This window comes from Polypterus senegalus, chromosome 13 (assembly GCF_016835505.1).
Source record: "Polypterus senegalus isolate Bchr_013 chromosome 13, ASM1683550v1, whole genome shotgun sequence".
In the NCBI taxonomy this organism is placed as follows: domain Eukaryota; kingdom Metazoa; phylum Chordata; class Cladistia; order Polypteriformes; family Polypteridae; genus Polypterus; species Polypterus senegalus.
Window position 1 is genome coordinate 87,679,405 of NC_053166.1, and position 15,179 is coordinate 87,694,583.

At 40.4% G+C, this 15,179-nt stretch overlaps 1 protein-coding gene across 1 annotated transcript in view; it reads left to right on the forward strand.

Moving 5' to 3' along the window:
* The window catches only part of syt5a (synaptotagmin Va), a 56,642-nt gene extending 41,682 nt beyond the window's left edge, over positions 1-14,960 (forward strand). The window contains exons 4-9 of the mRNA XM_039774132.1: positions 4,770-4,880; positions 5,823-5,990; positions 6,848-7,015; positions 7,365-7,482; positions 8,771-8,904; positions 13,640-14,960. Of these exons, the coding sequence (XP_039630066.1) occupies positions 4,770-4,880; positions 5,823-5,990; positions 6,848-7,015; positions 7,365-7,482; positions 8,771-8,904; positions 13,640-13,849 (909 nt within the window). The 3' untranslated portion in view covers positions 13,850-14,960. The remainder of the gene's footprint in view (positions 1-4,769; positions 4,881-5,822; positions 5,991-6,847; positions 7,016-7,364; positions 7,483-8,770; positions 8,905-13,639) is intronic.
* Positions 14,961-15,179: the final 219 nt, after the last annotated feature.

The window sequence follows — 15,179 nt, forward strand, 5'->3', positions numbered from 1 at the left end:
ACATTTGAAAAATCCGTAATTTAATAAACCACCAAGAAAAGTAACATTGCAACAATGCACGCTACGAACCGATCGCTGTAAACAGAACTGAAGACAAAAACAAGCCCAGTGCATTCTTTAACTGCATTCTCTACCTTATGCATCCAGCTCTCTCTCTCGTGTGTGCGTGTCTCTCTCTCTCGCGCGCCTGTGTGTGTGTGTGTCTCTCGTGCGCCTGTGTGTGTGTGTCTCTCTCTCGCGTGCCTGTATGTGTGTTGTGCTCTCTTGATCGCTCGCTGCACAGGAAGTGCACAGGGAGAGACTGAACACGTACAAACTGAAAGGGAAACTGGCTTGTTCGTATACCGAGTGTGTGGTCATGAACAGAGGCAAAAGTTTGGCGAACTTTTTGGTTGTAAACCGATTTGTACATGAACCGAGACATTCGTGAACCGAGGTTCCACTGTACTTGCATGTGCTAAACAATCACCTTACATTGAAACTTCAGTCTTCCTTACTGAAGTCAACAACACTTTTAACAGGATAACAATGGCGCAGCTAGAGTTTGCGTCGCTCGGGGTGGGGTGGTGCTTCAATTTGCCGCCCTCCAACATATCTGAATATGTTAACCTATTTAAACAGAAAATTAAAATGACATATACAGACAAATGAAGATAAATTTTGTTTAGATTTATTCATATATAAAGAAACAGCAATAATTTTTCACATATAATTATTTATAAGCATCAACTAGACAATATGGTATAGACTGACTGATAAGCCGTATTCTAATTATTAGTTTAATATAATTACACTACGAAAACCAAAACCAGTGTAGTATACACGTGATAAGTGGGGATGTTTTCTGCGCAGAGCAAGAACACATTCAGATTGATAACGAAAAAAAATTAGCAATTGTAAATTAGTTTTTTATCTTCCTAGAAATTAGTATTTCAACTGCTGTGTCTGATGCGGTCACAGAAGGACAGTCTGAAAATTATTTTTGAAGCATTTGTTGAAAAAATCAGAGAATTTTACTTTTTTCATTCATGAGTGGTATTTTTCCAGACCCTGCTGCTTACACACGAATTGTACTGAGCCTTTTGGCCTTTTATGCTACACCCAAAAATGTGCTGCCCGAGGCAGACCACCCCTTGCCACACCACTGCAGGAAAATTGACTTCTGATGAATAAGAAATTATTTTAATTTATTTTTTGGCCTTGTTATTTATTTCTGTTTCTTCATACCATTAAAATGTACTGGATTAGAAAAAGGTGAAATATTCATGATTGAGATAACAAGTGAAACGTCACATTGCTACACTGCTCTTAGTGGATGGAACTGGATATTTCATAGTGGTGCTTATGTGACTAATAAAGACAAAGTAAAGTTTAAGAATTCTTGGCTTTAGAAACTTTAGTTCCTCTTTCTCTTCATGGTGGTGAACAGCATTTGCCAAGGTTACAACCTAAGTGTGGCTTGGTTTTCCATTTTAACACTCAGTGCCTCTGTGCAGTACAATAAAACATCATCTTAAGTAAGATCTACATTCTTAACCACCATGTATACCTGTAGTGGAAAATCCCATAAAGAAACAGTAGGTGGAGTTCTTTTGTATCAAGTCAGGTTGGTGGAGCATGCATTGGTACCGCACATTTCCACCTCCACTACACAACGAAACAGCTCAGGATCCCAGCTGGCAACCCTAAATCAGGCAGACACACAGTCCAGTCCCACCCTACAGAAAATCCAGCCAGCCACTCGGGTCCTCAGCAATGAGGATCCCACAAGTCGGATCACCTTCTGGGAATCTCACCACATGGCCGTAGTGATGCAACTGATGCTCCCTCACAATATAGGTAATGTGCCTCATCCAGAGCTCCATAAGCAACCTCCCTTTCAATACAAAGTCAAGTCCTTTTGCAGAGATATCCGGAGCAGCACACACCCCTTTCCAGCGAACTCATGACCCCCCATGCTCTCTCAATCTGTCTACTGACTTCATAGGAAGAGTCACCAGAGACATGAATGTTACTGCTGAGGTAAGTAAACCTCTCGACAAGGTCAACATTCTCTCCACAGACAGACACACTGCTGATGGCTGCACCCAAGATGTAATTAAAGGCCTGGAACCTGTTGTCTTGAGTATGGCATTAAACTGTGTCTCGCCCTGCAAGTGGTCCTCAAAATTGCAAAGAAAACTTTGTGGTTGGTGACAAGATTGGCATTCCAGCCACCATAAAAACTCCAAAAAGAACAAGGACTCCTTTCTGCTCTCCGTGGTACTATCTCTGCTGTAGCTGCCCAAAGGAAGGCTGCTCGAAGTGGAGAAGGACAAACAAACTGTGATTGCATTCACTACACTCTTGGCACACAGACTTATTTTGCTAAACTGGAAGAATCCTAACTCTCCTCTTTTAAGTCTTTGGGAAACTGATGTGTTATACTATTTGAAATTGGAAAAAATCAAATACTCAGCTAGAGGATCTGTACAGATTTTTTTCAGAACATAGCAGGATCTAATCAATAATATTTCAGAATAAGCTCCTAAAGCACCGAGGAAGCAATTATTTCCGCATTTCTTTTTCTTCTCCATTCATCTCTATTGGCCTGTCAAACTCATCAATTTAGGTATGTTTACAAAGCCTTAAGTTTTACCCCGTTGGCCATGCTCTCTCTCTCAGGTGTAGAGGTCGACTTGTTCTCAATCCTATTTTTTGTAAAAATTGATCGATTTGTATGGAATGATTACAATAAAATTAATAAAAAATAAATAAAAAAAAAAAAAAGAAAGACTGCCTGCGTTATGAAGGGGATGAGGGAAAACCCTCAGGAGCTTCATCACAGGAAAACTATAAACTGAAAGACAGCCAGTGGGGTCAGGGCTCTTGGGGATTGGAACTGGTGTGGTGCTGAGGCATCGCCCACTGCACAGCAGCACTTGGGTCCCGATATGAGGTGGCCCATCCAGGTTCTTTTGTATGAATTAAATAAATTTGACTAAAACACATTAATTTAATGAAACATTAAAGACCCCCAGTATTACAAGTTATTAACAATGTATTTCATAAGAAAACAACTGAATCCAATTCCGTTGACCTGAACTCCTTTTATGTATCCCAAGAGCCATTCCCTATGGATACCACCAATTAAAATCTTTGAAAAACTCTGATACATCTCTAAAACAGTAAGTAAAATTTCATGTGTTGATTCAGACTTTAACAAAATGATTATGTTAACAAGCAAAATGAGACTTTGGTTACTTAGGTATTAGCCAAGTTGACCCAATATCTCAGTCAGATACCCTTCAAAAGTTGTTAAACTTTTTGCTTCGGCTACATGACTTGTTAGATTGTTTCCAGTTCCCACAATCATTTGCGTGAAGAAGGTAAACTAACATCCTCTCCTAGGGTCCTGAAATGCACAGTTACTGTTCAACTAAAAGAATTTTGATGGAGCAAATTTATCAGACATACTGTACTGTATTGAAGCACCTATGTTAAATGTGGCAGAAACATCTAAAGGTACTTTACCCTGTTGTGATAACTTTAGTCTAGACCACAAGGACTGGAGAGATTGGTTACAGAGATTCGATATTTTTTTCATCCATTGATCACCTTAAATGGTCTGCTTCTGGTTCCAGTTTGTTTTCCCTGGAATAATAAGTAGCAGTGTTTCTTAAACTTTTTTTGTTGCGACCCAATCTCTCAGTTTTTTGTGTCTTTGAGACCCATTATTTGTTGAATACCTGGACGATTGTCAGTGTGGGGGAGAGATCCCACTTGGAGAGCAGGGTCCACCTTTGAGAATCATTGACAATGATTGGGAGGTGGTTAATGATCATCGGAGAAATGTCGATTGCTTAATCAACCTGCGATGACCTACCACAACCCATTTTGCAAACCATCTGCAACCCATTACCATTAAATACAACAGTAACTTACAACCCAACAGCGGCAACCAGCGACCCATTTTGGGTCATGACCAGTAGATTAAGAAACCCTAATAAGTACTATTTTTTTTGACAAGATAACTTCTACCAAACCAAACAGATCTGTTATTTCATCTTTTTAATACTTGGAAATGTCTTCTGTGCTATTTTCTGCCATGTCTGACTTTCTTCTTCATTGGGATTTAATTATTTGCATTAGTGTCTGATGCTAGAAATATATTCCTGATATCAGTTTTTTAATTCATAGTTATTTTCAATTTATTTGTGCATTCCTGTAATGTCTTTTTGTTTCATTATGGGAACTGCTATTTTCTACAGTTGTGTTGACTGGTTGCCATCTGGTTACTAGTGACTTCATCAAATGGTCTCAGTTTATTGACTATAAAGTGCTTATCCTGAAGTCAATTACTTTGCAAAATTTCTCAAAGGAAAGCATTTTCAAATTTTATTTGGGTTTTCTGGTTCTCTCATCTTTTTTTTCCTATTTGAATTCTGACTACAAATTTGGGTTCTGTTTTGAGTTTTGATGGTTTGATCCCCAATTCTCCCGATTAAAATTTAACTTTATTTTGAAATCCATTTGTCTTTCTGGCCAATGTGAAGATTCACCTCATTCATTTTTTGTCATTAATAAGAAGAACACTCTACCCTGTTTTTTAGAGTTCACCTAATGATGCCACCCACTCTAAACAGAAGAGTGACGATGACTCTGATGCTATAGTCTTACATATTCCTCTGAGCTGCCATGTTTCATTAAAACAAATGGCTACACACAGGCAGATAGAAACCTGTCTTCTCATTCAAAGTCTTCAATAAATGTATTGTGTATATCCACAGGTGCAACCAGACGTAGAGGACCTGGACGCAGGTCTGGATGAGAAGAGGCCAGAACAAGAGAAGCTTGGAACACTTCAGTATTCCTTGGACTATGACTTCCAGGCAGGACAGGTGGGCAAATATACAGGGCCATCTGCTAAATGCAAGGTGGTCCCACTCTTTGTAAATGTGTTCCCTCGAAGTGCTGAAATAATGGGTGTGCTCTAGATGAAAACATCAAGAATTTTCCCAATAGGCCACTGCACCCTGACCAGACCACAACAGACTAATGAGCTCAGAATTTATTCTAGGGATACGTGTCGCTGGTGGTGTGTAGAACACCGCAATGGGACCTTCAGGCCTACTATCAGGGTGAACTGCACATTTTACTTTTTATTTGAGTTGTTAACACCCCCTTGTATACACAGATTTTGGGATAGCTCTATGCTTTATGGTAAAAGTGCTTAAAATCTAAAAATATCCTGGCCAAGTCACTTTGCAGGTGTTCTACCTTTGAGGTTTCTCCTGGGACTCCAGTTTCTAAAGATGTGTCTATCTGGTGTCTATAAATTGACTCTGGTAATTTATTGACTGATTTTGCCCTCCAGCACATTGGCACCCCATCCAGCACTGAATGTACAAGTTCACAAAATAAGCTGATCATAAAATTGCATGTTGAATGTCAATTGTATATACTGTATTATACCATATTTTCCTCATTTGACATACAAATGCAGGTAATAATTATTTAATTCCAACATAACCGTAAATATATAAATATCATAAGCACTATGGAAATGAGACACAGATATGTGTAGAATTTGGTCACTAGCATTACCACTAAATATGGCTGTCAGTGGAAAAAGATGTGTGTTTGGCACTGTAGAGGATAGAAAAGGGACAGAAGGGCTTGACAATTTCCAGCTTTATAGAAGACAGGTGGACAGAGATACTGCTGGTAGGACTATGCCTTGAAATATTTGTCATGAGAGACAACAGAGAAGAAAGTTTAAACAATGGCAAAAATCTCATAAGTAGTCAGGATGACAATAAACACCTCCATCTCTCCGGCAGCTCATTGTGGGCATCCTTCAAGCCAAGGACCTCCAGGCGATGGACATCGGCGGTACGTCAGATCCCTACGTGAAAATATACCTGCTGCCTGACAAGAAGAAGAAGTATGAGACAAAGGTCCATCGGAAGACACTGTGTCCAGTTTTCAATGAGTCTTTTTACTTTAAGGTGGGGTTTTAACATTATACAGTATATTCAGTTACACTTTGTACCTTATCAAGGATTATCCTTTGTGGACGCTATGGGTTATTGTTGCCCCTTAAACCCAACAGACAGACATGCAGGACACAAGGTAAAAGCACCAAGATCGTTTTTATTTCTTATTACTTCTTTAGCAGCACAGCCACAGTAAACAGGCAAATAATCAAGCACAAACACAAATCTTTTCTATCTTTTTCTCCTCCATACCTCCCAGCAAGCTTCATCCACCTCCACCCGACTCTGGCTTGCCTGTGGGTTCACGGCAGTCCTTTATATAGTGTCCAACCAGGAAGTGCTTCTGCTCTTCTGTCCACATGACCTGCCAGCACTTCCGGGTCAGATGGAGAACTTAAGTTTTTTTAATCATCTCTGAAGTACTTCTGGGCTTCCATTCCCATGACTTGTTAGTACTTCTGGGCTAGGCGAGAACATTATCTCCTAACATCCTTCCACAGCACCCCCTGGCAGCACCCTTGGCACCCAACAGGGCTAAGATACCAAACTCCAAGCCACAGGATGCCCTGTGGGAATCTGGGGCACCACTACACTCCAGGGGAGGTGCCATCTAGCATCTTCGGGGAGGCAGTGTCCTAAAAATGCTGCCTTCCCCCATCCTTCTATATCAAGGGCATTCCGGTCGGGTTGAGCTGCCAGCCGTCTCTTAAACCTTGGACACTACATTGGACTCCAGCTCCTGGCATTAAAGGTCTTCTTGTAATCCTCTAGGGTCCTGCTTTCTTCTCTTCTATTTGTTCTATGGTTGCTGTTAAGATTTTCATTGCTCTCTTGTCTTCCACACGTCCTCTGCTTTCATTCCTCCACAGATCCCCTATGCAGAGCTTGGTGGAAAGACCCTAGTGATGGCTGTATATGACTTTGACCGATTCTCCAAACATGATGCTATAGGAGAGGTGCGCATCCCCATGAACCAAGTGGACCTGGCACACCTGATTGAGGAATGGAGAGACCTGCAAAGCGCTGAAAAAGAGGAGGTGAGGCAAGGGTGTTTTTTCTCTGTGTGGGACATCAGCAAAGAATGAAAACCCTGGGATCACATTTTCAGTTAAAAATAAATAAATAGAATAATATTATTTAGTGCAAGCATTTGCAGTCCACATGGATTTGAAAGTATATAATCAGTTGAACATAGCAGCCACAAGTAAGAATAAGCTGAGAGTAAAACCTCCACAAGGCCAAGGTGACTGCCAGGGAAGTTATTAGCCCTGTCAGTGTCCCATCAAATGAAGCATGAGCAGTCTGTACCCCTCTTTTAGTCTGCCTAACTTCCTTTGTCCTTTAGTCTGTCAGTGGGAACTCCTCACTCTCTGTCTGTCTCTGCAGCAAGAGAAGCTTGGAGATATCTGCTTCTCCCTCCGCTATGTGCCGACCGCAGGAAAACTGACGGTGATTGTCCTGGAGGCCAAAAACCTCAAGAAGATGGATGTAGGGGGGCTGTCTGGTATCTATCTGTCTGCATAGAATCGGTATCTGTCTGTCTATCTGTCTGTCTGTCTGTCTGTCTATCTAATCTTTTTATAGTTGATGATCTGTCTATGTACTCTGTATGTTTGTGTTTATTTCTGTTTATCTATGGTTGGTTATATTCAAGAACCAGATGATGTCTTTGTGTGTCTGTCTTTGGTATTTTGTGCATTTCTCTATCTGTGTAATACAGCACCTTTCATAAACCTGTCTGTCTTGACCTGTCTTTCACTCTTTCTATTTATTTGTGGCTTCTTAGAATCAACAGCAGAAAATGTCCACACTAGTCTGTTTTTTGATACATTGGAGGCTCATTCGAATTGTGAAGTAAGAATTCATATAAATAGTTTGCTTTAACCATGCCTGCAGTTCTGCATGGTTTCAACATCTAAATATTAAACTCGTTTAGTGTATTTTTATTCAAGTAAATTTTGATTTGATAAAGTTACCCCATCACAAATGATTTGTTATTTATACATTATATTATTGTTTTCTGCTATATAATCTGATCATGTACGCCTTGCAAAATTCACTCATTATTCGGCATCATTCTCTTCATTCAGTTTTAATGGTTTGTGTTAGTGAAAACATTCTTAAGTTTTCATTTAAAAATGAAAGAAATGGTTATGATTCAAAAGCTTTATTCCAGATTTCCACAAGTGACCCAGGTGAACAGTACTCAGTGCTGCTTCAGGTACAGGCCCTCCTGTCACAGAGGTGGGGTCTTTTAATCCATGTCCTTGGGACCCTCAGCTCTGCAAACATTTAAGTGTTTCCTGACCAAACACACCTGACCAGAGTCAGCAGACGATTATCAACGTTGGTCTGTTTGGACAGACAGTACCTAGTCCTCCTCCACCATCTTTGTCCAAACACATTCCAGCTGTTTATTAACTCCATCACATTGTGATCAAATCACTTTTTCTTGACCAGCCTGTGTTTCATTTTGACTTGATGCAATATAATCAGTGTCTAAGTTCTAAACACTAAAACTACTGAAGTTAATTCATGTGATCCACCTGAGTAGATTCTCAATGTATCTGCTGTATGTTTCTGCATAGACTCGGTATGTCTGCCTGTCTGTCTATATCTCTGAGATAGTTTCATAATCTGTCTTTCGTTGTTTTTATTTAGCCATATCCAGTGAAAGTCAACAACAGGACATGGCTGAGCCGGCATGAACATTGAGACAGTGTAGTTGCCACTAATGCTATTTGCCCTGCACCCTCAGTCTCCTGAACTCTTCTCACTAACTTTCTCTGCAGATCCGTATGTGAAGATCCATCTGATGCAAAATGGCAAGCGACTCAAGAAGAAGAAAACAACCATAAAGAAAAACACGCTTAATCCCTATTATAATGAGTCCTTCAGTTTTGAGGTCCCATTTGAACAAATCCAGGTAATTTGCCTTCTTGCCCACCTCTAGTTCTTCTTTGGTTTTTGCTGACACTATGATAAGCATGACCTTTGACAGGGAAAATATCTTGATCCTGGGTTCTACTTAGATAAAAAGGTTCTGCAGACTCCAGGAACATGTAAGAAATTTATTTAACAAAGACGCCCATGGAGCACAACAAACAATGCAGCAATGGTGGTGTTGACAATCCTTTGTTAGACAAAGGCTTCAAAGGCTTTATGGAGTATGACTATAAAAGAGAATATTTAGCATATGAATGTGTGACCGCTAGAGGGTGGCACCAAGCCCCAAACCTCAGACACAAGTCCCCGGCTTCAAAATAAGTTTTTTAATTGAGCAGTGTACCTTTAACAGACTGCTTTTCACAAAGCACAATCCTTTATTCTCTCTTTCTCTTCCACTCCTCCCAGGCAAGTGTCGTCCATCTCCTCTCCTCAGGTGAGGTGGAGAGCTTTCTTTTAAGTCCCAGTGCTAAAAAAACAATAAAAGAGTTTTATATCAATGTGCAATAGTAGCAATTTTAAAAAACTACATTTCTTTCATAGCATATAGTGTATATTGCCTATAAAGGCTTGCACTTTCACAGATCCCTTTGCATAAGCATCATAATTTGTTGCAATGTATACCTTTACATTTGGAGCCCAAGCAGATTTAAATAAGGGACCAGAAATGAAAACCTTTTTATTTTTTCTTATCCAAACATCTGTTCATTGTTTAGTCTGTTTATTTATTGCAGTTCAGGGTCAGAGAGGCTGCTGCCTATATCAACGGTATCAGAGTCAAGAAAGAATCCAACTCTGGAATAACGGACACACTCACTCACTCCTTCACACTCACAGGGCCATTTTAAACCTGCCAGCTAACCCAACAGACATGTGTTTTGAGTGTGGAAGGAAAATCTGAGCAGACAAGAGGAGAACGTGCAAGTTCCACTGAGATAACTAAACCAGGGCCACCTCATACCACCTTGCTACTCATGATACCTTCTCATGATTTCCACCAGATTTCCTCCTACTTTTGTGGTGTTTTGATTTTTTTCTCTTTCTTTGTATGATTCTTTCAAAAAGTACTCTTCAATTGAGGCCGTATATTTGTATTTTTTTTTTTCAGCATTCACTTTTTTCCTCTTTGTTTAGCGGAAAAAATAACTGTAAAAATGAAGCTGTATTAGCAATAAAGACCTCATAAGGAGTAGAATCCCCTTTTGCATTTAGATCCACTTCTATCCTTCTTGGAGTGCCGTCATACAAGTCCTGAACTGTGTGTAGCCCCAGCTCTATGAGAGATGAAGGAGGCGGAAATTGCTATACATTAAAACATTACATTAAAAAACAGTGATGTCCAGATCTGGAAGTTATGGAGGTCAGGAAGGACAGTATTTGGATTCATCCAGGTGTTCCCAAAATCATTCCTGAACTAGTTTAGCATGGGTTTGGTGCCATGATAACTCTGGAACAAGGGAACAACATTGTATCAATGTTTGGCATCATATTTCTTGACTGTTATAAAACCACGCAGAGCAATGGCTGCCAAAACAACAGCTGCTCATACCATTATGGATCCCCCACTATGTTCAACAGTTGTCATTAGATATTGTAGGTGAGGGCATCCTTGTCTCTGTGACCTTGCTCTGTATAAGCAGGTTCAGAAAATGGGAGGATGGAAGCCCAAATTTCCTTTGACTTTCTCCAAACAGAAACTTGTCCAGATGTAGGAAACATTGTTAAAGACAACTTTTTTGATTACTCAGTGGTCCAGGTTTGTGCTCCTTACACCAGGTTGTGCATCTCTGTGCACTGGCTATAGATACAAGATGCCATAAATTCCATATCTGTAAACTCACAATGTGCAGCTTCTGTTGACACAGAGGTTGTTCAGGGACAGAGAAGTGCTAATTCAATTCTGTGGTGTTTTTTGAGGTTGTACTTTAGAAGCACTTAGTAGATTCCTTGTGAAGTGTCACTCTATTCCTTCTGGAGTCCTTCAACGTGTGACCAATGCTGCAAAGTGTCATTATTTTTGAAAATGCCCCCCCCTTGACACATGAAATAAGTTTGCAGTTTTTGTGACTGATGGACACTGACTGTATGGTCTCTCTGGAATTCTGCTAGTTGCTTAACTCACACACTGAAGTTTATTTGTTGGACGTCTTTTATAGCTGACACACATGGCCAATTGGCACTCAGCCTCATTTGATTAACCTTTGCAAGGGAACTTGTCATAGCGATTTTGATCATTTTAGTTACTTTTGTATCTGGCCTTTCCAAGAATTAGTCCATCAGCTGTAATTTCATCATGAGCAGATCGCGGTTCCTCTATCTGTGCCTAGAGGGTATTGTTTTCAAGGCTTTAGCAATGGTTTTAAGGAGAAAACTATGAAATGTAACTTGTGTTTTTGTTATAATGCTGTTATTTCTTCTGGTATGTTTCAGTAAGTGATGAGCTGATATCTGAGAGAAGTGAGTTTTCAGATGTGCGACTGTGGTAATGTGCCTTACTGGCATTACCATTAATTAAATAAAATTAGTTTAGCGTCCTCTGCTGTGTAAAAAGGGAGGCTTTTGTTTGAGGAAAAAAGGTATAAAGAAAGGAAACTTGCCTTTTTCATTTATATAGTGCAGACAGATGTCTTCGCTGACGATATTAGCGTCTTTTGGGGAGTGTTGCGGTGGATCTCATGTAGCCTGGAGAGACAGCCTTGCCATTGACCGGCCGGGATGGCATTGTCGGTCCTCCACTCTTGCATGTGCCTCCCGCGACATCATAACTCTAAAAGACCAAAAGAAAGTGTGAAGCGCCTCAATATTAGTTATTGTAGCTCAAGGGAAGGAGGAAAAAATGGAAAGTGCTTACGTTCACTTAAGGCATGAAGTGCAGTCCGTGTCTGAAAAGCCGGCACAACTATACGCGCGCGTGCCGGCTGCTCGATTTTTATAGCAATTATGTGGGATAGTAGACGCAGCTTTTCGCAAACTTGTTCACGTCATCGCGTACCCCGGGAGGGATGACGTACAGCGGTTTAATTGGTCAGCGTAGGGCGCCCGAATACAAAAGGGAATCGTGGCCTCTAGAGGGGGTTCTTTCTGACTAGATCTTCTTAGAGAAAGGTACCTGACAGAACAACATTACGGCTTGTGCTTTGTTTTTGTAAATATTTTTTTCATATAAATATCTCTGGATTAACATTGGTGGAGGTATTTATTGGGTTGTCGTTAGTGGTGCACTGTTTATTTTTGTATATACTCTTTTTTTTCTGTATTTTGAATATTTTTGAGTGAATTCTGTATTATACACTGTTTGGAGGAGCAGCTTCCTGACTTGGATCACTGTGGAGGAAGACCGCTTCACATTTTGCCTTGCATGTATATATTTGGATTCCACAAGTTTGCGTGCAGTATTCTTTTTCTTTTGGGACTTTCAGGAAGCACTGTAAATACTGTATATAGTCATTTTGGGCTCCATTACTGATTTTGAGTGTCCTTTGCGGCATTGGACTGTGTTTTAATATATAAATTCCGCAGGACATTATTTTTGATTATTTTCTTTAAGTGCACCTGTAAATAAAACCTCACTTTCTTTTTCAAAAAACCCAACCCTTTTTGTGTCTGTGTCTGTGTCTCCCTGTCTTACACCATCATCCTGGTCACGCTCGGTCCCACATACTAGACACCTAGAGTGTAGGCTGGTGATTCCAATTCCCACTACACGGGGTGTCACAGCGACAAACCAAAAGAACTTGTTTCGATCCTATAGACATTCAATTGTGGATGGTGCATTAACACATTGTATGCAAACGCAACTGCACCAGTTAAAGGCCACTTTTGTCATTGTCAGTTAATTCATAGCCCCGTTTTTATCAGACAATAGGGCATCTCTACTTGCCACCATGTATGTCAGCCTGCACAGTTTCACTGTAGGAATTGTCACTGCGAGTCCACATTAGGTTTTAACTGCCAGAATAGACACTTTGAGGCCAGTTGTTCTGAAAGTACAGTGGCACAGTAGTTAGCACCGTGGCCTCACAGCTCCAGGAGACTGGGTATAAACTCTGTTCTGTTCACTGTCTTGGTGGAGTTTGCATGTTCTCTGCTTTTCTGTGGGTTTTTCTCGGGGTTGTCCTCTTTATACCACTCTCCATATCCCACGTGAGAGCTGTCAGTTGCCCCATTAGCTGTATGCTCCTTACAGTGGAGCAGTGGAGTGATTTCCTATCCAGGTTTGTTTTATGACTTGTGCTGATGCTGTCTCATGTGGGTTAAGCGGGTGGGATGGAGGAATACACATGTCATAACTGCACAAAGCAGCTGGTTAAGTGGCTGCAGTTATAGAATGTTCATTCTATCAATATGGATTAATATGGTCTTTTAGCAACTAACAATCCTATATAGAATATAAGATTATATCCTAACCTATAATTAGTGTAATTCCATTATCCTTTTAATATTTTGTATGTTTTGATTATTGTACATTGACAGGAGTGGAAAGTTGGGTTATTGATGTTTATGTATGTACAAATGGCTCAATGTTATAGGAAAATGCTTAAAATATTCTTGATCATTGGAATTGTAAAATGCTGGTCTCATTGAGCAGAGCTGCACTTCAACCACTGTCCTCAGAATCCTTGCAATGGTTGTCTTTTCCCTTTCATTTTAGCTTGTCAATCTTGTCTATCTGTTGTAACTCTCACTGACTTCTCTCTCTCTATCCCACATGGCAGAAGGTTCAGGTCGTCCTCACAGTCCTGGATTATGACAAGCTGGGCAAGAACGACGCCATTGGCAAAGTGTTTGTGGGCTGCAACTCTTCAGGCACTGAGCTTCGTCACTGGTCAGACATGCTTGCTAATCCGAGACGCCCCATCGCCCAGTGGCACACCCTTCAACCAGAGCAAGATGTAGACACCATGCTAGGCATCAGGCCAAACTAAATTCACTGCCAGTACGTACTTGGTGCACGACAGCATGATTATTTGTGGGTGGCAATGAAGTTCAGTTCACTTCCCTTTGATTGATATTATAATTATTATCATTGTTTAACTTACTCACTATTAGAAATAGTCCCAAAGTTGCTGTGCGCAGCAGTATCTGGGATAACATGACACTAGGAGTTCTTGTCCAAGTGCCATGCAGCTTTATCCCATCTTTTTGTCTGATTCAACATTTATGCCCGCTATGCAATTGTGAGTTGCCATTTTAATACACAAAACCCGAGTTCTTAGATTGCCAGCTTGACATTTTGTTAAAGGGAAGTGAACACAGTTTGTGTGTTCTTTGGCTCCTGTTAGGGTCACCTCACTCACACACACTCACACTCACACACACACACATACACACACACACACACACACACACACGACACAGAGCTTGCAAGCACACCATGTGCCCATGCAAAGGAACTCAACTAAATATGTCCTGCCATCAGATAAGTGTTTTTTCTATGGGTTTTGTTTTCACTGGGATACACGACCCTGAGTGAACCTGTCACCCTCTGGTTTGTGCTGTTTGAGCCCAATTTCCCTCATTGCTCTCCTATTTCCATCGGTTTATTTGTCTAAATATCTTTTCTTATGCCTCCCCTTTGTATTTTTAGTAATTTTTCATACAAATGTTCACTTACCTGTCTGAGCTCTTGTGCTGGTGTACCATGCTTTGGTTTTTTGTCTTCTCTGTCTATGCCACTCATTCTTTTTGAAGTTCCCACTTTTTGACCCCTATTTTCTTGGAGATTCTTTTTATTACTGTTTGAATCTTGCTCTCTTTGACATTCATTGCTCCCTTTCAGCCTTGTTCATTTCAGACTCTATGCATTTTCTCTTCTTTTTATCATCTTTTTAGCACTATCCTGTCTGACGTTATAGTGTACTTACATTATAGTTACACAGTGACTACCTGCTTATTTAAGTATAAGGAGGTATTATTACCATCTGACATGAATGAACTTCTCTCAAAGGTTAATACATATTTCTCATTCTTGTTTGATGGACTGTTACCTGCATAACAAGGCAAGAATACAGAAATACTTCCCAGTGCAAAAGCAGTTACCCGCTTAGCAGGGGCTTCCCCTGAATTATGAACCACCAGCTTATGAAAATGTTCATATTTAAAGAACATCATTTAGTACCACTTTCCATCTTATGAAACAAAATGAAATTCAATTTTCACAGTTATGCAGACCAAGCCTGGGACAATTTTCCAATGTGCACCCCTGGCGCTAACATCTGATCATTTTCACAGTCATTCCAAGTAGACCTCACTGCA